Raw genomic sequence first — 23,824 nt, 5'->3', positions numbered from 1 at the left:
TTTTGTTATCGCCAACTATTAGGATATGTTTTTTTTTGGTAACCTCAATACATAACTACCGAAATTGAACCAAATCGGCTAAATATAATGCTGTTAGCTGACCAGAAAAAATAACAAAACTCGCCAGACAGTGCACTACGAGCAGGATTAAAAACTTAAATTTCTGACTACTTTTCATGAAAGCACAAACTCATAAACGAGTATACCTACCAAATCGGTGATGGTCTATCTTTTGGTGTTACTACCGACTTCCAGTTTCGACCGGAAGTGGGTTAAACTGACTGGAAGTCCATTTGGACACAAGTGCGCTGAAATCAAATCCGCGACTTACCGATAGATAGAACTTACGTCTATCCAATCGGTTATAGCGACTGTTTATCTCGATCTTATTGTTTAACGATAGCATGAATGAAAGAATAAACATTTAAGTTATTTAAGGCTGTTTTTGGACCTGTTTGCTTGTCTCTATACCCAACCGTTAGCCTGTCCTTTCGTCGTGCGGCTATAAAAATACATTATAAGTTGAGAAATTGTATGATTCTTCACTAATTACATATTTGTATGTCTCGCTTAAAATATATACATGCTTACATATGTTTGGTTCCGCGTGATGTTAGTTATTTTTTAATTTGTTTTTAATAGTTTTTTCCTTTGTTCATATGAAGTTGAGGGTGAATGAGCTTAGATACTATGATTATTAGTTCAAATGGTTTGTTCTATCATTACCTTTGTTTGACTGTCTTTTTTTCGTGGCATTTTCGTTTTGCAAACTGCCGCCCTCGTACATAGTATGTACAGCCAATCAATAAAGTTTAGGTAAAGCGAATTTTTTGCACGGGCAACTGTTTTTTAATTTTATTTTTCGCAAATTTTTTATAAAAATATGGTTAATTCTACAACCAAGACCCCCAAAAATCAGAGTTCCAAACATTGTGCAAATTCTGCAAATTTCCATTATAATATTAAACTATTTAATTACACACTTTAGGAAAAAACCGAGTACTGTTTATTGTTATTGGAAGTCTCAGAAGAACCAGAGTTTTCCGATCGAAAAATATTGATTTTCAAGAATTCATACCATTTCTACGAAAGCTAGCTTTTCTCCCATATAAAACACATGGAAAACTTTGAGCGCTTTGAACGACCTCTAAATATTTTTTGATTTCAAAATATCTATAGATAATAGAACAATCCTAGGGGGTGAGAGCATTAAAATTCCGACTTTACTTATTTTGGACCACCCTAATGTTCATGCAGGCAGAATTGTAATGTATCATTGCAGAGTTTGCGTTTTTATTGCTTTACGTAAACAGGCATATTGTAACGTATTTGATATTATAAATACATATATACATAAGTATGTATGTAGTATGCACATACAATTACATAGTAGTTTTTAACATTTAGCAATTGTCATTTGTCTTTGAAATATTGTTGGAACACTGTTGAACGAATGGTGTATGAAGCAGACGAGGTCAATTTGCAGAAGTCAAACCATAAAATTAAGTGAAAAGAATTAAAGAATCACTGACCTTGACTTTTTCAAAGTTTAAAGCCCTTTCAGAAGAGAAACATAAAGGAATCTTCGAATAATCATTCGTCGCTTTATACATATACATACATACGTATGCCAGTACATAAATACGTGCACCAAGAACCATGATTGTAATTTTTCCTCTTAAACATAACTCTCGCATGTGTGTATGCATTACTCCGTATGAATGTGCATATAAATATATATGTAGATACGTTGTTCTCCCTTCTTAATACTGGTTTTATTGAATGCTTCATCATGGTTGCTTTTGCCGTCTGAGTTAAACAAGATCTATTTCAACAGTGTACACAATTTTTATGTTCTTTCAGGACCAATTGTATGTATATATGTATGGAAATATACATAAGTATTTAAGTATATACATATTTGCGAATGTCTACTTATTTTATATAAACACGTACGTTTCTTGTACATATATATCTGTAAATATTAAACTCTGTTCGCCAAAAAAACGGTTTTACTTGATACAAGGTTGATGACAATAACCTTTCAAGATTTATTTCTATTCGCTGAATTTAACTTTGATTTGTGGCATTCATGTCATAGTAGAAAAATCATCGAAACTTCTCAATACAAGTTCTAAAACTTCATAGATGCGTATATAGTTATTAGAAATGTGATATCCTTCGATGACTTATTTGCATTGATTTTGTCCATACAACTTCACAAGGCTTTAAACGTCCGACCGTTTTAAAGAGCTTTTTCGCGGTAAATTTGCCATTTTGGAAATTACCTTTCCAAACCGTACAAAAGCAATAAACGTTTTAGACATGGCGACTACTTTAAGCTGATGAAAGAAAACGTGAAATGTTCGCCTAATCTGAACATCATATGTAGTCATATTAGTAGTGGTTACCTTAAGGAAGTTAAAACTGAAGTCATAGCTAATGTTGTATGCTTTTTTATTACTTTTGTCTGATATCTTGTATTAAACCCTTTTATTTTCAGTCTTATTTATAAAGCAGAACTTGTCAAAAATAGCTTATATCATTCTGCGCCTTCGCACTGCTATTTTTTCGAACACAACTGTATATGTACATAAAGCCCTGTTCACTTCAAATCAGTATGCCGAAATGGTGTTATGTATGTAATTCTGTTAAGAAAATACGGTTACAAAAATTTTACATACATTTTTATTCGTGAAATATCGGACGTTAGTTCGGATTTTGGAAAAAGTGTTTAAACATCCTTCAGAGAGGCCTGATCAGTATATTTGACCTAATAAAATATTAGTAAATCCGTTTTTTCACATCCGTTACATCTCTCCTTTTTACAAGTTTTTATTATATTTCACCTGAGTGTAATCAATTCTTGCAATCAATTTTTAACCAACTTCCCAATAAGCTAGAGACTTGAAACTTTTAACTTAGCTCCGAACCCGATGACAATGTAATGTGAGCGATGAATTAATCCGCGCGCGTGTCGAAATATCTGAAACCCCGTATTTATGGACCGATATCGTTCATATTTGGAATCTATATTACCTACATGAAAAAGAATAACTACACAATGTTTTTACATTGTTGGATTCATACAAATTCGTAGTTGCCTGTGATTAACTAGTATTCATCAAAGTTATTAAAAACTTCATGAAAACAACAATATCTTTTAAAAGTACTTCCCCGAGTATATTTCTGGAGTCAACGGCGTAGTTTATTTTTACCTATGCAGCAACTAACTTCTAATTGATGTATGATTCCCTAGCAGCCTCATTGAGATAAACCAAATGCTTACAGTTTTGATAGATATCTTTGTAAATAGTTCAAAATTAGTTGTAAAATCCTCTAACTGTGGGCAACTCTGTAAAAGAAACATACTGACTTTGAATTGCTTCAAGCCAAATGCATTTTAAAGTAGTTGAAATCAAATGCAGAGTCACACAATCGACTTGCTGCTTGCACACAGCTCAAACTGAACATTTGAAAGCACATTTACATGTCTGGCTGTAGCTGAGCGTGCAGAGATGTTTGCTACATTTGGTCGCGGCCAAGAACGTCCATGTTCAAATCTCATTAGGCGGAACATTTAATTTTAAATTCTTAATTTCGGGTTTTCTTAATTATGTAAAAGCATCTGTGAAGTGCAGAACGAAAGCGTATAAAACGACTAACTTTAAAGTGCTTTAATTCAAGTGCGTTTTAAAGTAGTTGAAATCAAATGCAGAGTCGGATAATTGACTTATACCTAGGACATCGCCATGTTAAAGTCAACAGTTCGTTCCGAGGAAGAAACAACTAGCTGAACATCGATGTTTAAACTAGCTTCTTTCCTTACTGGGTGTTAACCCGTAATGGTCACATCTCCAAAAAATTACGTAATGTTCACACCTCCAAAAAAAAAAACGTAATGGTCACACGGGCTCCAGTGGACACCAAACCAATAAACAGATGCCACGTACGTTCTATTTTATATATCGACTTGAATCCCAAACTGACCTTAACTTTAAAATTTTCTCTTTCTTATCTAATGGTGATTACGTTTCTTCCAAAAAATATCGGCCTTTCCCGGTGCAAAATGTGTTACATGTTACACTCAACCCTGTTTAGTGGCCATGTTTTTGCCTTCTTGTTCTTGTTGTCTAGCTCACCCATTTCATAATATTGTCGTTTCCCCCCTGACAAAGCTTCAAAGGGCAGAGAATGTGCCTTTTTTGCCTTAAAAGAGTGTGAAATTTTAAGAAACGAACACAAAATTTTCTCTCCGTTTGCTTTATTTTAGAATCCAACACGAAAAGAGAAAGGGGCAATGAAAAGGCGAAATTTTTTGGTAGAAACGAAATCACCATAATTCACTCTAAAAAGTGCATGTAAAACTACTACTGAAAAGTGTTTGTTTTTCAACCTGAATCTGTTCAAGTATACGTACAATTTGTTCAAGATTTTGGACATGAGTTGTTTAAAATATACACATTAACCCTGTGGGGAAAATCTCTAGTTCTGAACTGGTGCGCTTCTAGTACATTTAGATCCAGTACTGGTTCACGATAAATCTCTTTTGCATGCAAGCAACTGGCGAAATTAACATGGCGATGTCCTAGGAAATGTCAATTGCCCCCCGCTGCATCCCAGTTCTAAAGGACAGTTCTAAAATCGACAGACGAAAGAAAAAAGTATCATGATTTTTCAATCTTTTTGGTTCTTCCGTGTGTGCGATTTTAAGTTATTTTAGAAGGAATATGTTTTCAATCTGAAATTAGATTGATTGAATGATTGTAAGAAATGTACGTCAGCTGTAGCTGAGTTTGCAGAGGTGCTCGCTGTTATTTCTAAGATTCCAGACGGTCCCAAGATGTTGAAATGTTAACACAAATTTTAGTTTTGTATTACCAAGCTATGAAAAAGCATCTGCGAAGCACAGAATAGAAGCGTATTTGAACGAAAAAGCCGCCGAACACATATCTATGTAAAGTAAACAAGCCCCCGCTGCATCACTTATTCGATAGTTCCGAACTAGTTCTAAATTCGACAAATAAGATCTAGTTCGTTCTGCATCCCTTTTTCTATAGTTCCGAACCATTTCTAAATTCGTCACTTAAGATACAGATTTCAAGTGAAAAAAACTGAAAAAAATTAGTTTTTTAACAGTACCACTTTTCGCCAATTTTGGACTGTTGCGGATCTAGTTCCTATCGGACTAGTTCCTTTTTGGCGATAAAGACCTAGTACAGAACTAGAAATTTGATTCACTAGTCCGCGATTTCCCTGCAGGGAAATGTTTAAAATTACAAACATTTTGAAAGTAAAAATATATTTTTTACAAATAATAAATACTAAGTGCCAGGGGCGCACCCAGGGGTTTATACTTCTAAATATTTACCATCAGAAAATATTGAAAATTCGCTTCAGATAATACGATCTTTAAAATACATTTATGCAAGTTTTATGCACAGTAAGTAATAAATAAATTGACTTTAAAGTTTCATAAATTGGATTTTATTTACATAAAATTTACAAAGAACATTTTCAACCGGCTTCAAAAAAGGGGCGGTTATCAATTCTTTGGAGTATTTTTTCTTCTTTTATGTATGCCACCGCATAACTTTGGACCGCGTGAACCGATTCCAATAATTCTTTTTTTTACCGGAAAGATGGTACCTTGAGGGTCGTCCCGTAATTTGGTTTAGATCCCATCATTAAATCATGATAAAATTAACGGTACTCCTAAATATGTGTATGAGAATTGAAGTCGGTTTTGCTTTTTGCTTAAAAATTACTTGTTTAATAAAAAGTTCTATAAACACAAGATGCACTCAACTTTCAAAAGTAATACAAAATTTTACAAAATAATTTTAATATAAATAAATTAAATAATTCCATGAAATTTTTACACTTTTATGTTCATTTTCGTCGATTTCTGGTTGGCCATTTTTTTAATACCTCGAATACCGAAAATTTAACTGAACTTGTATTTTTATCATGTAGCTCATTTTGGGGGAACGTATTCGATGTTAGTAAATTAAATCTTCGAATGCTTGTTAAGTACATATCAGTGTAAACTGTTTTAGGCTGAATCCCAAAACCCACCCCTTGTGTGCGCTAATGCTAAGTTTTCATATTTACTCAACTTTAAACACTTTGTGTGTAGTTTTTCTCTACGTAACAAATTTGGTATGTAAAAGTAAACAGACAGTGTTTAGTTTTGCACACACTAGGAGAGGGAACTGGTTACCTCTCTTTATATGCGTAAATTTAAAAAAAAAATTTTTACAGGAACTTTTAAACATTTTATGTGTAAACTGTGAAATTGTGAACAATAAATGTTTAGAACTCAAAAAACAAATTTGAAATTTGTTCTACGCCACACATATGATAAGTAAAAGTAAGCAAGCAGTGTTTAATTTAATTAACACGGTGTGCAAATTTGCATTCATTAAGAGAGGAAACTGGTTACCTATCTTAATATGCGCAAATTTAAAAAAATTTTTTAGAGTGTAGAATTGTTACCAATTTTTAAATAATCGTAAAAATATTTTCAAGAAATATGAATTCCATCCATCGAACACTCTTTTTTGCTAGCTGCATCAACTTTACTCGACCCGAGATTCTAAAAAAATCATTTCAAAGATCCTTTAGCATTGGCCTCAGTAGTTCTTGCGAACATAAATAATGTGCGCATATGATCTTGTGGAAACGGGTAGCGAGTCGTCACTAGAAATAGTAGGAAATGAGTTCGATCTTTGGACCCCTCATAAATCTCTTGTACTGAAACGAAGGTGAAAAGATGATGATGTCACCGTCAAGATGAAATTAGTTTTTATTTAAATTGTCAAGTCCTAGAACTAAAGCGGAATATCATTCAGTTGGTGCCTTGGTGCCTGCTGAGCGACTATTTTTTAAAAGCTCGTGCTACAGCCACCGAGAAACGCAACCGCTTAACAACAAAACGTTTTTTTGTGAATACTCCCTGTAAAAAAGTGCCATTAAATATTCGATTAAACGATTATTTCTCAATAATTGCAATTAATTGATTAATTGATTGATTAATCATATGAATAATTAATCGATTATTTAATTTTTTTTTGCCATCCCTAGTAGTGGGCGATATTTCACACTGGAAGATATTAAGTGTGATTTTTTTTTAGCGATCCTCCGGTGAAATTTCATCCGCTTTCATAAAGATCACATAATATTCGCAAATATTTTTGTAAAGATTGCTTAAAATAAAACATAATAAATGTCTTTAACAATAAACTTGATGTGAACAAGAATTTATTGCGATTTATGTTACTTTGTGTAATGAATAGTAGTGGGTGATATTTCACCTTGGAAGATATTAAGTGTGATTTTTTTTGAGGATCGTATGAGGGTTAAAATAATTTCAATAATAATAATAGATTGGAGCTTACACATATGTTAGTGTTTGCCCAAGCTTCTCCTCCGATTTGTGGCGTGCGTCTTGATGTTGTCACACAAAGGGGAGAGACCTACAGTTTTACGCCGACTCTTAACGGCGATTGTATTTTTATGAGAAGCTGTTCATGGCAGAAATACACTCGGAGGTTTGCCATTGCTTGCCGAAAGGCGACCGCTGTTAGAAAAAACCTTTTTTCTACATTTTTTGCGATGTTGCTTTGACCAGGGCTTGAACCCAGGGCCTGCGGAGTGGAACCGCGCACTGCCTACCACTACACCAATAATGTAATTTTAGTTTTTATGAAAAACTTGGGCCATTTTGATAACAAATTTCACGAGTAATTCTGTGCGAAATTGTTTATCTGACATTGTTAGTTACGGACTAATAAGTTACTAAAATAAAACATTTGATAATTTTTTCTTAAAGTGAATGAAAGGTGTGTAACAGGAGCTGTAGAAACGAAGATAGCGAAGCAAAGTCGGGGCCGACCTATTAACCGGGCGTAAACGAGTTAAGCATGTATCACACCATTTGTACGGGTGTCCGGTGGCAGAATTAGGAGTTGAAAGCTAAATAAAAAGAATTACTAATCATATATTTCAATAACTATTACAAAGATAAGTTCGGATTTTATTTTATTTTTTAATTATGTCCTCTAAATATTGATCGTTACGTCGGATACACTCTTGAAATCTGGCCTCCGTACCCCGTGCCACTCGCTGGAGAGTGATGTCGATAGCATTAACCTCACGAACGATATTTCATAGATGACTTATTTTGGAACGAATTTCCGTCATCGCTTGTCAAGTTTGGTTTGCAGACAAACCGGTTTCGGCATTGTGCCATCTTCAGTGTCATTTTTCGTTCTAACACCAACACATATTTCATATACTTTACTTTTGAGGTACGCCCACAGAAAAAAATTCATAGGGCCAAAATCGTCGAAGGGGTCGTCGTAGGGGTAAACGTCGAATATTGTAACGTGAAAAAAATCTACGACGAGCAGTTGCACACGAATCATTGACTTTGAAATACGCTTCGATTGCGAACGCACGTTGTTTACCTGTTCACTGCGACATCGTGACTAAATAACCCGCACTGCCCACGCGCTCAGCGGTTAGGGAGAAACTTTAAATCTAAAACGTAATTCTGCCACTGGACACCCTTTACTTTTGTACATTTAGCAGTCACAGAGTGGTGTTCTCTAGAAATTTGTATCGAGAATGAGTTCAGCTCAATAACAACTTTCCACACAACACCTCTGTAACTGTGAAAATCCGGCGATAAAAGTTAGAACCAGCTAGATGTCCTTGAATTATTGAAAAGGGTTCTAGAACACTCCTCCGGACAGGGATTTTTTCATAAATTAGCATTAGGGAGGCAGTACCCAGTAAATTATTATTAAATAATGAAATTAAAGTGAATAATAATATGCTTTTGTTGGTTCAATTTTATCCATTCCTTGTGCTAAAGCCACTGTTCGTATTCAAGTGCATGATTCAGTTTTACTAATACAGTATTGGCCAATACAAAAGCACCCTCTTTTCAAAGTGATATTGTTTCCCACTCATGTTTATTTATTTATTTTTAGGAATTTTCAATTAAAGTACAGTTCATTCTCTAACAAAACCCATATAAACCCAAATTTAAAACTACAAAAAAATCAATAACTTTTCACTAAAATTTCAAACTTTTTACTCAGAAGTATTAGAATTTTTTTGAGTACACAGTTTTATAGCCTATTCAGTGGCTAAAAATCACCGTTGGTTTTTTTTTTTAATTTTTTTCGCCGAAAGGGGTTGCGGGATTCTTCCATATAAAGTTAAATTGTGTATATTCGTTATACGGAAGCAACTGCGACAAACACCACAAACTCGGCCTATTTATCCGAGCTCAGCAAGGTCGGCTAAAAAATACGCGACCGGAAGGTTAGTGTTGGTAAGTGAGAAAACTGCTCTATTGTAAATTTTTAATGGGAAAGTGGAGAGGGAAATATTTGTTTTCGTGTATACATGATTTATATTTTAAATAAGTATATATATTACGCAAATACCTCGCATAATAACTCATTTCTATTGTTTTTTGTGTCTAAATCCCGTTAAACTACTCACATGTTTCTTGCCAGATACCAACAGGGTTGCTTAAGTAGCTAAAAGGAAATTTTACCCGTGTTGAGCGTTCTTTTGTACAAAAAAAATCCAGCTTATGTATTAAATAATAATATTAGATTGGCGCTTACGCAATATGCTAATGTCCGATTTGTGGCGTACGCATTGATGTTGTCGCACAAAGGGCAAGGGCGGGACCTACAGTTTTACGCCGACTACGAAGGGCGATTGTATTTTTAACCGACTTCCAAAAAAGGAGGAGGTTATCAGTTCGTCGGAATATATATATATTTTTTTTTTATGTATGTTACCGCCTAACTTTAGACCACGTCAACCGATTTCGATAATTCTTTCTTTGCCATACTAATCTGGTTGAGATCCGATCAGTGGATCATGAGATATATATATATATATTTTTTTTATATGGGAGTTGAAGTCGGTTTTTTTTTGCTAAAAATTACTTGTTATGAGAAGCTTTTTTATGGCAGAAATACAGTCGGAGGTTTGCCGTTGCCTGCAGAGGGACGACCGCTATTAGAAAAAACATTATTTTCCTTATGTTGATCGGAAACTAACCACTCCACCACAGCGGCCGTCAGTATTTATGATATTAATATTTAAAATATATTTTCCATGCATTTTTGCATTTGGGCCAGCATAGATGCATGTATGTATGTGTGTATGAATATAAATATTAATGCATACACATTAAAACATATCAACCCTTATCCTTGTTACAAATACCCAGGTAAACGAAATGGTTGTCAGAATGTTGTAACGGTCATTGGTCGATAAAATTTGTTGTACAATTTTAGAAGTGAATAATTTAGTCATAATGCATTAATCAGTCCTTTGGAGTAGTTTCATAGAATTTTTGATTCGATGTTTTGCAAAATTTGGTTTGAATTAGTTATGTAAATGCAATAAAAATGGTTGAGAGTCCTTACACGCTTGAATAGATCACACATGTGTGTATTCATACCAATGAATATATGTATGCATATGTGTTTTATTGCGTTGGAAGGGAGAGAAATTTAATTTTTGTTCCGCTTTGTGTGTGTTAAAGAAAGTTGCTCGCTTATATATGTATATACATCAGTGTTGCCACTCAAATATTTTTTTCCTACCACAATTGGTACAAAATAGCTCTCAGCTTACCAAAATGTAACTTTCATAGAAAATGTGTACAATACTTTATTATAAAAAATCAAATAAAATTTACTTGTCGACACCATCAAGGTATTACTCAAATCAGTACTTGTACTTGTATCAAACAAGGTATCGATACCTACTCTGTATCGGAAAGGTATCGAGTACTTAAACTTAGAACTACGATTTTGCATATTTTTTAAAGTTATTGTATTTCCCCCCCCCCCCCCCCCAAAAAAAAAATGAATTTTTACAAGATAATTTATCTTTTAATGGACTCAAGACAACAATTATATTTGTATAGTATTTGTTTTCAAAAACAATAGAATACATTTTACAAGATTATTAGATAAAGATATAAAATATAACACATAAAATGAGTTTAAGAAAATAACTCCTTTTTTGTTATATTTCCCAAAAACATCGACTTTTCCATGTGTTTTCCTGAAAGGCAGTTTCGAGATTATGATATAGTTGTATGTACCTGTTTTTGAGAAAAGCCTCCCGCAAGGGACAGATTTCCCAACAACCATTATGTATAGACGGGCTTGCTTATATAGATGGGGAAATGTAGTGCGCATATCTTCCCATTCCTCTAATGGATAGCTTTTCAAAGAAGATGCTGAATCGTAATAAGTTTTGCGCTTCCGATACAAGTACTTTTTTTTCGATACCTACTTGGATCACAGTAAAAAGTATCGAGTACAAAAATACTTGGTAAATTGAGAAAAGTATCGAGAATGTACTTGGGTTTACTTGTATCAATTCATCCCTACTTGTCCATAATTTGTCTTCATGTGCAGCTCTTTTTTGGTAAAATGAAGAAAAAAGCGCGAGCTCAACGACAAGCTTTGAAAATTACATCTTTTTACTTTTGCTACACGAATTAAAAGAGAGGGAAAGAAAATACAAATACTCTCCCTTCTCACTCACTCGCTTCAGCGAAATGTAAAATTTGGCATTTGCATAACAATTTATCTAATTATTTTCTTCTAACTTAAACAGTCTGTATGGATTAGAGTATAGTCTAATCAGTGCAACATTCAACTTCTGTTCAAGAATAATTTACACATGTACCATTTCTCTTTTCCTTTTCACATAATCCTTTACATGTACTCTCGAAAACAGAGATTCTTTAAGTTTTATAAAATGAATAAATAATGTGATTTGCCTACCAAAACCCCTCGAAAATCACAACAAACAAACCAACCTACCAAAGCCTTATTTTAAGAAATGAAACTACCAGTGGAAAAATGGAAATGGACCGAAACGGTAACAGTGATATACATACATACATTCATACTTTTGCACATGGTTAACCACATTCATAAATACATACATATGTGCCTGTGTATGTATATGGATATGTATGTAGAATATACAGGTCCTTTTTCGTATCTTTGTAGTGTTGCGAACTTAATAAACGAATGGATGGCAACGGACTCACAGTAATACAAAATATACCGTCGCTACTTATTCGCTCGGGTTCATGAAACTGCGTCGCTTCACAACCTGTGGAGCTCCCCAAATACGTTTTAGTATACCTACATGCATAACTTAGTATTTGAGGAGGCGCGGAGTTGGTAGGGGGAGTCCTGGGGGTTAATAGTCCTTTTTTGCTATCCAACATTCAACAGTTCGGCATTTTGTTAAAATATTTACATTCATCGATCGTGTGTATAGTACATATATGTAGGTACATTAGGGCGGGTAAATTTTTTTCGACTATAGGCGTATAGGAGGATTCTACGTGTAATTCTAAGCAAATTAGCCGAAGAAACCATAGGTCTAAAATCAATTTGGAGTTTGCTAAATTGCGAAAATAGGTTTCTTTTACTTCGAATTTCGCCGTGGTGTCGTAAATTTTGTATAAAAACATGCTAAAACGGGTATTTTTGGTATGAGAAATCAATTTATGGACAAAACTTTTTTTAAAACTTCCGCCAGAGGGCGCAACAGTATAACTTTTCACATTTTCTTACGTGTTAAATAAAAAACTTATCCTTTAAATTTTTTTTTCATACAACTAAAGTTCAATACAAACTACATGCATACCACACGTATGTACATAAGTATGTTCATTAGACTGCATCACCAACAAAAAGCTGCGGGTTTTCGGCCGGGACTACAACATTTATTATATGTGAAGACGTTTACCAAAATATTTCGGAAAAATATTAAGATTTTCGTGAGCTGGACCGATTTAAAAAAAATCCAAAAATGGAGCTGTTATGCATAAAAGTAGTTTCTTAAAGAACTTAAAAAAAAATCCCCTCAGATGACAAAACAGTTTAAGCTTAAAAATCTGCATAAGAATATTTAAATATCTTTTCAACATAATAATAATAATTTCGTAATAATGAGATTTATGATGCTGTTTTTTAATTTTTTTTTTCAAAGATTGGTTTAAGAAAAACTTGAATAACTGGACAAAAGCAATTCCGATTTGGACTTACGGGGTATCAGTGGAAAGGTATTATTTCTGTGCAAAAAATACTAATTTAAGTACTTCTTTATGACACTACAACAAAATGTCAAGTAAAATTAACATATTTTCGCAATTTGGGAAACTCCAAATTGATTTTAGACCCATGGTTTCTTTGGCAAATTCGCTTAGAATTACACGTAGAAGCCTATGCTATACACCTGTAGTCGAAAAAATCTCCCATACAAATTGACCCGCCCTAATGTGCATATGAATATTGCTTGAGCGATAGGCCGCTCATTCAGGTATGGGTGTGGAAGCGTCTGTCGCTGGTTTATATGTGTTTGCATCTCCCTCGCAAGATACATTTTTGCATTGCATTATTGCTTTTGGTCGTGGCGGCAGCTATTATAGTTATATTTGTGAATTTGAGAATATACGTGCATACACTATTGATTTTTACCAAAAATGCATGAGAGTACCGTAAGAAGAGATGCGGAGGCGGAATGAAGCGAATCGACACAATCATTAGGGGTGCGCATTCTCGCTCGTCGATACTACTCTTACAACCACATGCATGGAATTTTGCGACGTCTAGGTACGGCGAAATTGCACTTGGGGGTAGATTATAGGACTGCCATCGGCGATAAAATAAACGAGAGTCGTGTCGTATCGAGTGACTTAGCAGCACTGGACGACGAATTGTGATTAGAACAAAAATATTTTACAGGTCATCAGAAAAAGTGTAGCAGTTGACAAAAATGCGAACACAGTTGAGGCAACAAACAAATGTATGTAAAGCCAGATGTGGAGAAATTTTAATAAATAAACAAGTCTCGGTCTCGGTCAGGAGAAATTGTTGTATATGTATATTTTGTTTTATATAAACATATGGGGTATTCAGATCTGCTGGTTATCAGGTTATCTGGTTAAAAATTATTATTCTCTAGTGTATTTTTAATGGCTTCACAAAAAGGAGGAATATTTTTTATATGTTTTTTACGTTAACCGATTTCTATAATTTTTTTTTAAAGGAAAGGTGTTGCCTCCGATCATTTGGTCATGAAGGTTTTGTTTTTTGCTTAAAATTACTTGTGTTTTTGTAAGTGAATTAAAATTATAACCCCATAACCTTATAACCAGTCTGTTGTGAATACCCAAATTATATTAAAAATCCGTATATTCCTTGTAAGAATTTATGCGGATGTTGGCAACCCTAATCGGGTAGACGCCATCTGCAAGGGAGGTTTACTGTGTTAAGCCGTCTGTACCCATAGCAGCTGTCGCCTGTATTGCTATCGCCATAGACACATGCAGTATGTGTATGTATGTTTAGCATTGGTATATGTATTAGTGAGTGTTCTGCGTCGGGTAGCCATTTCAAGGAAGGCAAGCAATCCTGTTTATTCTATTGTATTGTTGCATTCAATGCAATGCCATCCCGTTTAAAAATTTCGGAAAGGTTATAAAAATTAATAGCTAAAATTTGTCTAACAGTACATAACGATTGAGCTGCTGTCTACTGGCACAGTGCTATAGAATATTTAGAGTTTTTTTAAGTACATATGTATGTATATACATATGTATGCACTCTCCTCTACATCACACACAGGTAGTTCAACTCATTCGTTACTAGCTTTGTCCGGGCCATTCGCGGCGCTGCTATAAATTTAATGTCTACTGGTTATTTGTAGGAAATGTATTCATCCAAATACATTTATTTTTTAATTATTATTCCAAGGATTTTATTGTAATTAATTATTTATACACAATAATTGAGTGTTTTTTTTATCATTTTTATTAAAGAATCTATATCTTATTTTACAGTTTTTAAAAATGATGACTACATTTTTACTAAAGTGGAAAATGAATTGAATCGTGAATAAACGCAACAGCAGTGCAAACCTAAACGGATAAGGGACTATTCTACATTTACATACAAATATTGCAAGTTATCAGTTATTTGGTCGAACGAAAGCAGATAAGATTCATTTACAAGGACTAAGGGTAAGAAGTAACACTTCTAATCATTCTAGTAGATAATTAATTTATGGTTTTTATTTTTCTCAATACATTTAATTAGAAGCAATATTGGTCATTTAGCTCGCCTGCTAAAATGGCCACTTCTCCCACCCCCTCATTGGACTCCATTCGTGGCACTAATTCTATAGAGTCTTACGGCGAACATACAGGATATTTATCAGACTCTCCGCTTACATTGAGTGGTTCTTCGCCACCAGTCAGCGATTCAGCTATTTGTGACGAATTTACAAGCGCCGGAACGGGAAGCAATCAACATCATCCAATTTCGGCTTCAGTATCATCTTCTTCATCATCGTCTAGTAGTGGATTAAGTGGCTGCGGCAGCACAAGTAGTGCCAATAGTAACAATAGTTGCAATAATATTGCCAACGGTGGTGGAGGAGAAGGCATCGGTAGTGGTGGTGGAGGTGTCGGGTGTAACAACAGCAGTAATGGCCCTGGTGTTATCGGCAGCAATCTCAATGGGAAAGGAAGTCCTTGCAACAATTTAATTTCCAACAGCAGCATAGTGAGCGTATCGACGGCCAATGGCGTTGCCGTGCCCCGCTGCACCGCTTGCAAGAGTAAACAATCCGACGCTGTAGCGAGATGTTTTGAATGCATCAGCTATCTTTGCGCTAATTGCGTTACAGCTCATCAGTTCATGCACTGTTTTAATGGGCATAATGTTTCGCTTATCAAAGGCTTCGATACAACTACCAACAATGTTACCACCACATCAACGACGACAACATCATCATCCCCCTCTACAAATCTAACAGTCCCTACGTCTAGCAATCTTGTCACAGCCGACATAAAATTATCCAGTTCTCTTACAATGATGCTACAACAGCAACAGCAACAACAGCAGCAACAAATCTCTAAATCATTTTCACAACTCTCCAAGATGGTATTAAATTCGCATGTTGTGGCTACAACCAGCGCCTCTCTGTTGGGGGGTGACAGTGGCGATCATCTAGAGAATAACACTAATAATACTACAATTTGCAATGGCGAAGACTTTTTTGGAAATTTTATGCCACAACTACGTTCCACATCCTTCTGTCGGCGTCATAAAAATGAACCACTGAAGTTTAACTGTCGCACATGTTGCAAGATTGTTTGTAATGAATGTGTGTTGCAAGAACACTCCGTCGGCTTGCATGAGGTGGAGCATCTGCAGGAACATCAGCTATCGACAATTTTTCAAACGAATTCGCCGGCATCATCGTCGACGTTTAATCATCAACAACAAACCTCACCCGAAACGGTGTTGCAAACAGTATTGGCAGAACTACGCGGCAAAATTGCCGAAATTGTATCGCTGGTCAGTAGTAATTCGGACAGCAACTCGAGCAAAATTAAAATGCAATATCAGAAGGCACACAATGAGGTGAATGAGACCTATCAGTTTTTCTGTTCAATGCTCGATGAACGCAAACAGGAAGTTTTGAAGGAACTGGAGGGTTTATATAATGCAAAAGTTGCTTCAAGCAGCGTTTGGTTGCAACGTTCCAAGGAACTCATCGAGAAAGCAGTGCACACGTGCGATAGTTTGGAACGCTCGACGAAAACACACAGCGTTGCCGACGTTTTGATGCTACGAAAAATGCTTGAACAGCAATTGCAAACAGCATTGATGGATATGCAGTTGCCATTTGAATTGGAGTTTATTTCAAATTATCAGTCCATACAAGCAGGTGTACGCAACACTTTTGGCTACATTCGACCAGGTAATACTGAAGCAACAAATGGCCAAGTCGTAAAGCAGCCTCCTATTGCTAGGCCAACCCAGAACTCATCTAATAGCAGCAGCAGCAACAGTAGTCTTAGCGGCGTTGGTTCAACCCACTTTGGTTTGGGCTTGTCAGCCAGTTTGCTTGAGAATGCATACAGCAGCGCCGTGGTTGGTGGTGTGAACGGCGTTGGTGGAATGCTTGGACGCGGCGGCACTAATCATGGCTTGATTGGTAATGCTGGTACTATTAACACGAACAGTAGCTCAACCTTTGAAGAGTTAATGGCAAAGAGATACCATGGCCACTCAACTGGTGTCATTGGACCCTATGTTGGTGTTAACCCCTATGAAAAATGGAGCAACGGTGGCAGCGATAATATTTTCTCATCAGCAGATCCCTTTTCAAGCGCACAACTACTCAACTCCTTGACAAGCAGTGTGGGTTCTGCTGCAGGCGGCAGCGCACTCGGTACACTAAATGTACAAGGCAACAACACATCAAACGACTCACTAATGGACTTAACTTCAAAACTGCTCTCTACCTCCACTTATCCACCTAAGTCACAAATCAAACGCCAGAAAATGATTTATCACTGCAAGTTTGGTGAATTCGGCGTACTGGAAGGTCAATTCACCGAACCTAGCGGTGTAGCTGTAAACGCTCAAAATGACATAATTGTCGCAGATACAAACAACCATCGCATACAGATTTTCGATAAGGAGGGCCGATTTAAATTCCAATTTGGGGAATGTGGCAAACGCGATTCTCAATTATTATATCCCAATCGCGTTGCTGTAGTGCGCAATTCAGGCGATATAATCGTCACTGAACGCTCACCAACCCATCAAATTCAAATCTACAACCAATATGGACAATTCGTACGCAAATTCGGTGCCAATATACTGCAACATCCACGTGGCGTAACCGTCGATAACAAAGGTCGCATTATTGTCGTTGAATGTAAGGTGATGCGCGTAATAATTTTCGATCAAAATGGAAATGTTATTCACAAGTTCGGCTGCAGCAAACATTTAGAGTTTCCGAATGGTGTTGTAGTGAACGACAAGCAGGAGATATTTATAAGCGACAATCGTGCACATTGCGTTAAAGTCTTCAATTACGAAGGGCAGTATTTGCGGCAGATTGGCGGAGAAGGCGTCACCAATTATCCCATCGGCGTGGGCATCAATGCAAATGGCGAAATCTTAATTGCTGACAATCACAACAACTTTAATTTGACGATCTTCACACAGGAAGGACAGTTGGTTAGCGCATTGGAATCAAAGGTCAAACATGCACAATGCTTTGATGTAGCGCTCATGGATGATGGCAGCGTGGTGCTGGCCAGCAAAGATTACCGTCTATACATTTACAGGTATGTGCAGGTCCCACCAATCGTAATGTAAGTCTGGCATAGTAAACAAAACAAAAACTGAAAAAAAAATACGCGAATGTTAAGAATAAGAAAAGAGGCCAGAGGCAAATACCGAAAAGCAGGACCGAAAGCAGTTATCGTTAATTGCCAGTAAACTAGACATTAAATGTTAAGCATTTTCGGTAGTTGGCCATTAGCCGTTGGTCACTTCAACCTAATTACAATATTTCCGCACTTACATATATGATTGACACACAATTATGCATTGTATGTACCTAGAGAATGTACATATGTTTGTTGTACCCAGTTGTCCTGCTACATATGTATTTTTGATACTTCGAAAGCAAAATACAGCAATAAACTCTTTGCTGGTAAACACTGCTTTAATGACCATACCATATGTAGAAGTTGTAAGGGTTTTACATTACTATTGCTGCTAAAATTTATTAAGTTTAGAATTTAAAACAAAAACATTAGAATTAATTAATTTAACAAAACTTAATGTACGGAAAAACGGAGACACAGTTAATGGTTTTCTTATTATCTACTTATAATTATTTGTTATTTTTTATATCTTTTGCTTGTTTTTACCTTATTTCTTTTATAATTTATATATGTATGCATACTGGTTTGTTTGTTTTTTATTTTACTTTAAATTATTACTAATAATGATGGTGTATGTATATTAGAGAAATTTTATTTCGAGCAAAGCATTAAGAAATAATAGTTGTTTTTTAAATATAAATTTTTTTATTTTTTTACATTTAATTTTAATTTTATTAATTGAACTAACAAATTTTGTGTGTATGACTAAAGAGAATGATAAAATGTTAAAAACTAAAAAAAGTTGTGCACAATAAAATGTTTTTGATAAAATGTTGGTTAAATAAATTATTTGGGAATAGAAAACTAGATTGGATAAAAAAAACAAAAATTAGTTAAAACGCGAATGAAACTTAACAAAATAATATTAGTATAAACGAAGAACACACATTTTGGCAATCATATAAGACTTGAAAAAATATAGCAAATAGTTTGTAAATTTGCATTTCAATGTAGTCATTTTACTTAGTTAAATGAAGTTAAAAAAATAATAATAATATTAAACATTATTCATTGAATGAATTTAGACGTTGCAATTATTTATTATTATTTTTCTATGAAATTTCGTAACGAAATGTTATATCGCATATTCCATACTTCGTGTATATGAATGCAAGTGTTTATGTACATATACATAGAAGTTATTGAAATGTATGTATGTATTAGTATATAGAAAGGAAACGGAAAACAATTATGTAATCATGACATAGGTTTTGTGCTTATAAACAAAATATTTGCTGTTGTTAAATCATTGTAGGTAAAAGTAGGTTCACTTATCATCTGACAAAAAGGGTTTACTAAAAAACAAATCAAGCTACCTATGCATTTGCATACACATCAACATATGTATACAGACACATGCGTGTGTGTGCACTGAATTATAGATGATATCACAGAATAAACAATCTACAGGAGAAGATTGTCGACTTGCGCTGAAATCTGAACAGAATGACTCGTCATATTATTTCAAGTGGATGAGATGCTAATTTCGCTGCTCTATTCCGGGATGTCATTTTAATTATTAATTTGTACGTGGTTCTTCTTTATACCGTCTATTCTATGCCTGTATTACATATCGATGGTCCTGCACAATAACGACACAATTCAAAATTTAAAAAATAAAAACTTCTTTTACAGTTAAGTGGCTCATGCCTCTAATCCTTGTCGAATCCATGTCTAATCTTTTGTCCTTACTGCTTATTTTAGTAAGGGATGGAAATGGATTCGACTAGGATTAGACAGTAGTAACAGTTTTTGTTTTTTAAATTTTGAATTGTGTCGTTATTGCACAGTACCATCGATATGTATACGTATCCATATTTACCCGTTTCTTTTGTAAGTAGATACATAGACATATTTATGCAAGGAGATTAGTGGCCAAATTTTTGTGAAATGCAAACCTCATGTTTCGAATATTTCAGACGACCTCAGTCTTTTCATAAAAAAAAAAAAAAACAAAACACAACTACATTTTGTCATGAAAACTTATATTTTAATCAGTTAAAAGATTTTATTTTACTGCAAAAATTTGTTTTGCTACTCTTTACTCTTACTTTGGACTCTTTGATTAAAAAACAAAAAACTTCTTCTTCAGTTTATTAGCCAAAATTTCTACATTACTTGACTTTAAATCGCTTTTTATATCTCTTTAATTTGCATTTACCAAATATGGAATTCGGTTAAAAGTGTATTTAGGATCAACGCATTTTTAAAAATATTACAAATTTCTGAACATAGGGAATTACCCAGCCAGCAGAGAAACGTACTTTTTGTCGACAGTGCAGTTTTCGTACATTTTTCGTATCCGGAAACGTTCAGAAAATGATTTCCATATTTGTTCATTTTTCGTATCCGAAAATTATTTCAAAACAATAATTTTAAAATGTTTGTTCAAACTGAGCATTTGAAAACATGTATACGTATTCGCCAGTAGCTGAGTGTGCGGAGAAGTGAGCTACTATTTGTTAGCTTTCAGGAGGTTCCGGGTTCGAATTTCGTCAGAAGCAACACATTAAAATTATTTATTAATCGAAATAATTGCTGAAGCTTAAATTTGTTTTTTGTTTGGTTTCCTATAACTATGAAAAAGTTTCTCTGAAGTTCATAATAAAATCGTTTTCAACGAAAAGTTGAATCAGACAAATTTCAGGAAAACAGACGAAAAAATTCCGTTTTACAACCATTTTCGATAGTTTTCTGCACATACGTTTCAGATGAACACTTTAGTGGGAGAATTGATCTGAAAAACGTCCGAAAACGGAATCGGAAAACGGATGAAACATCAGGTTTTTATACGAAATTGTTTCCATTTTCGGATACGTTTCGGGATATTTGGCTGGCTGGGTATGTAGACTTCATTCAATTAATGCCGACATATATGTATACCCAGCCAGCAAAATATCCCGAAACGTATCCAAAAATGGAAACAATTTCGTATAAAAACCTGATGTTTCATCCGTTTTCCGATTCCGTTTTCGGACGTTTTTCAGATCAATTCTTCCACTAAAGTGTTCATCCGAAACGTATGTGCAGAAAACTATCGAAAATGGTTGTAAAACGGATACTTTTTCGTCTGTTTTCCTGAAATTTGTCTGATTCAACTTTTCGTTGAAAACGATTTTATTATGAACTTCACAAAAACTTGTTCATAGTTATAGGCAACCAAACAAAAAACAAATTTAAGCTTTAGCAATTATTTCGATTAATAAATAATTTTAATGTGTTGCTTCTGACGAAATTCGCACATGGAACCTCCTAAAAGCTAACAAATAGTAGCTCACTTCTCTGCACACTCAGCTACTGGCGAATACGTATACATGTTTTCAAATGCTCAGCTTGAACAAATATTTTAAAATTATTGTTTTGAAATAATTTTCGGATACGAAAAATGAACAAATATGGAAATCATTTTCTGAACGTTTCCGGATACGAAAAATGTACAAAAACTGCACTGTCGACAAAAAGTACGTTTCTCTAATGGCTGGGTATGTACACATGTACATATGTCGGAAGTGTATACTATACTCAAAATTTCATATTCTAAAATTCTTCGTTCTTTTAAATAATTATAATATTTTCTTTCAATATTTTCTTTATGCATTTATGTTTAAATACACAGTTTTTCATTGTTTAATTTTTTTGTATATTTTATGCATAAATATGTGTTTTATTTTAAGGTTTGTCAGATTTTTTAGTTTTTGGCATGTGGATACTAATTGTTTTTTTGCATTGAGTTTTTAAACTTTACATAATATTATTTATATTTTATTATAAAAATTACTTTCACCACGTATTTTCGAATAAGAAGTATTTTTTGGAGGGAAATTATTAAAACTATTCTGAGACTATCTATGCTAGCGCTCCCATCTGAGAGCAAATAAGAAAGAAATACCAATGCAATTACTTTTTTTAAATCCAAAATTTCTCATCGAATGTATTTGCCATGAGTGACGGCGAAATCTCAGAATCCTTTGAAATGTATGGAATTCTATTTATTATTTTTTAAGTCTTGCTAGTTCTTTATTAGACCCTATTTACACGACGACTTTCCACCATGAGTTTAAACTCATGCGTATCGAGCTCGTATGCCAGAAACTAAATAAAAATTACAGAGTAGAAAACACGCACGGTCGACAAAATTGAGTTTTTGTTTTCTTTTTTAACTCGTTTATAAAAATGTGGGTGGATGAATGCTTTTAATAAAATATCAATATTTCTAAAGTCTATTAACAACCATCATCCTAAATGAGCAAAAAAAACTGGCCGCTTGATCGTAGAAAAACGCAAGGAAAAGTTACAAACCACGTAAAAGATCGATGATGATTTTTTTTAAGAAAATAAACAAAAACGCATACGTGAAAAAGCATCTTGTGAATAGGTCGTCTAATAAGAATTTATTTGGAATGGCCTTTAGTGAATTAAAAAAATTGTTTATCAAAACTTACAAAAAGAAAAATGGATTGCCAATTTGTTATATATCTATAAATTCAGCGTTATTTTACTAAACATTTGTATTTTAGGAAAAAAAAAAGTTTTTTGATGTAAGGGGTTTTGAAAAGTCTTGTCAAACTCAAGATTTTCCGACTTTTGGAATTCGCTTCAAAATTCAGAAAGAGAAATTTAAGTTCCACGTCACGAAATCAGTTTCAGAAATAAAAGTTGCAAGATTTAACTGCAATTGAAAGAGCGAAAATCGATTTCGAAAATATATTTCAACTTGCCCGTGATGCTCTAGCAATTTTTATTTCTGCTGCAAGTGCTGTCGGGCGTTGCCGTGTGACACTGATCGCGAGTTTGTGAGAAATAATAACGCATACTTTTGAATAAAGTATCAGAAATCTTGTAATTATGTAAATCCGAAACCTTAAAATAACGTTTATTATAACGAAGAGAAATAACGAGCACCCGGCAAAGCGGTCCACGGTTGCATTTTAGTATCGAAAAAGATGACCGAAAATTCATTCGCTGTTTGAACAGCCAAAAAGCATTTTCAGAAATTTTCCCTGCGATTCCCCTATCGGAAACTAAAAACCTCTTTCGAAAGACACTTTATATACAATGTGTGACTGCTCATGCAACTGCTTTCTTATATTTCTCATTTTATAGAAATATATTGCATGTAGAAAGTGACTTTCGAAGCCAGTTTTAAATTCAGAAAATCAAACATTGCGATACTATTTTTTATCCTTTTACACGATGAATGCAGAAATTGCACTTTCAATTGTGTTACCAGATATTTTTATTCTTGTAGCAAAATTAAAGAGCTGAAAAATTTACTAAAAATGCAAAAACACGCACAAAACAGTCATTTAAATACATACTTCATATCAGTAGAATAAATTAATTACACGTATTTTTGATATCATATTTAAAATTTTATAAAAATTCGCCAAAAACCGCGCCACATGGCAGCACTCAATTGGCTTTCAGCAGAAATGAAAATTGTTGGTGCAGCACCAGCAAGTTGAAATTATTTCTAGAAAGCGATTTGCGTTC

At 34.4% G+C, this 23,824-nt stretch overlaps 1 protein-coding gene across 1 annotated transcript in view; it reads left to right on the top strand.

The window, feature by feature from the left end:
• Positions 1–18,834, top strand: part of LOC118735368 (brain tumor protein) — a 66,126-nt gene extending 47,292 nt beyond the window's left edge. The window contains exons 2-3 of the mRNA XM_036465080.1: positions 14,918–15,097; positions 15,174–18,834. Of these exons, the coding sequence (XP_036320973.1) occupies positions 15,207–18,257 (3,051 nt within the window). The 5' untranslated portion in view covers positions 14,918–15,097; positions 15,174–15,206 and the 3' untranslated portion in view covers positions 18,258–18,834. The remainder of the gene's footprint in view (positions 1–14,917; positions 15,098–15,173) is intronic.
• The last annotated feature ends 4,990 nt before the right edge of the window (positions 18,835–23,824 follow it).

Source organism: Rhagoletis pomonella, unplaced genomic scaffold, assembly GCF_013731165.1.
Source record: "Rhagoletis pomonella isolate Grant_MI unplaced genomic scaffold, Rhpom_1.0 Rhpom_scaffold_00003, whole genome shotgun sequence".
NCBI classification, from domain to species: Eukaryota; Metazoa; Arthropoda; class Insecta; order Diptera; family Tephritidae; genus Rhagoletis; species Rhagoletis pomonella.
This window is presented reverse-complemented; position numbering and strand designations above follow the sequence as displayed.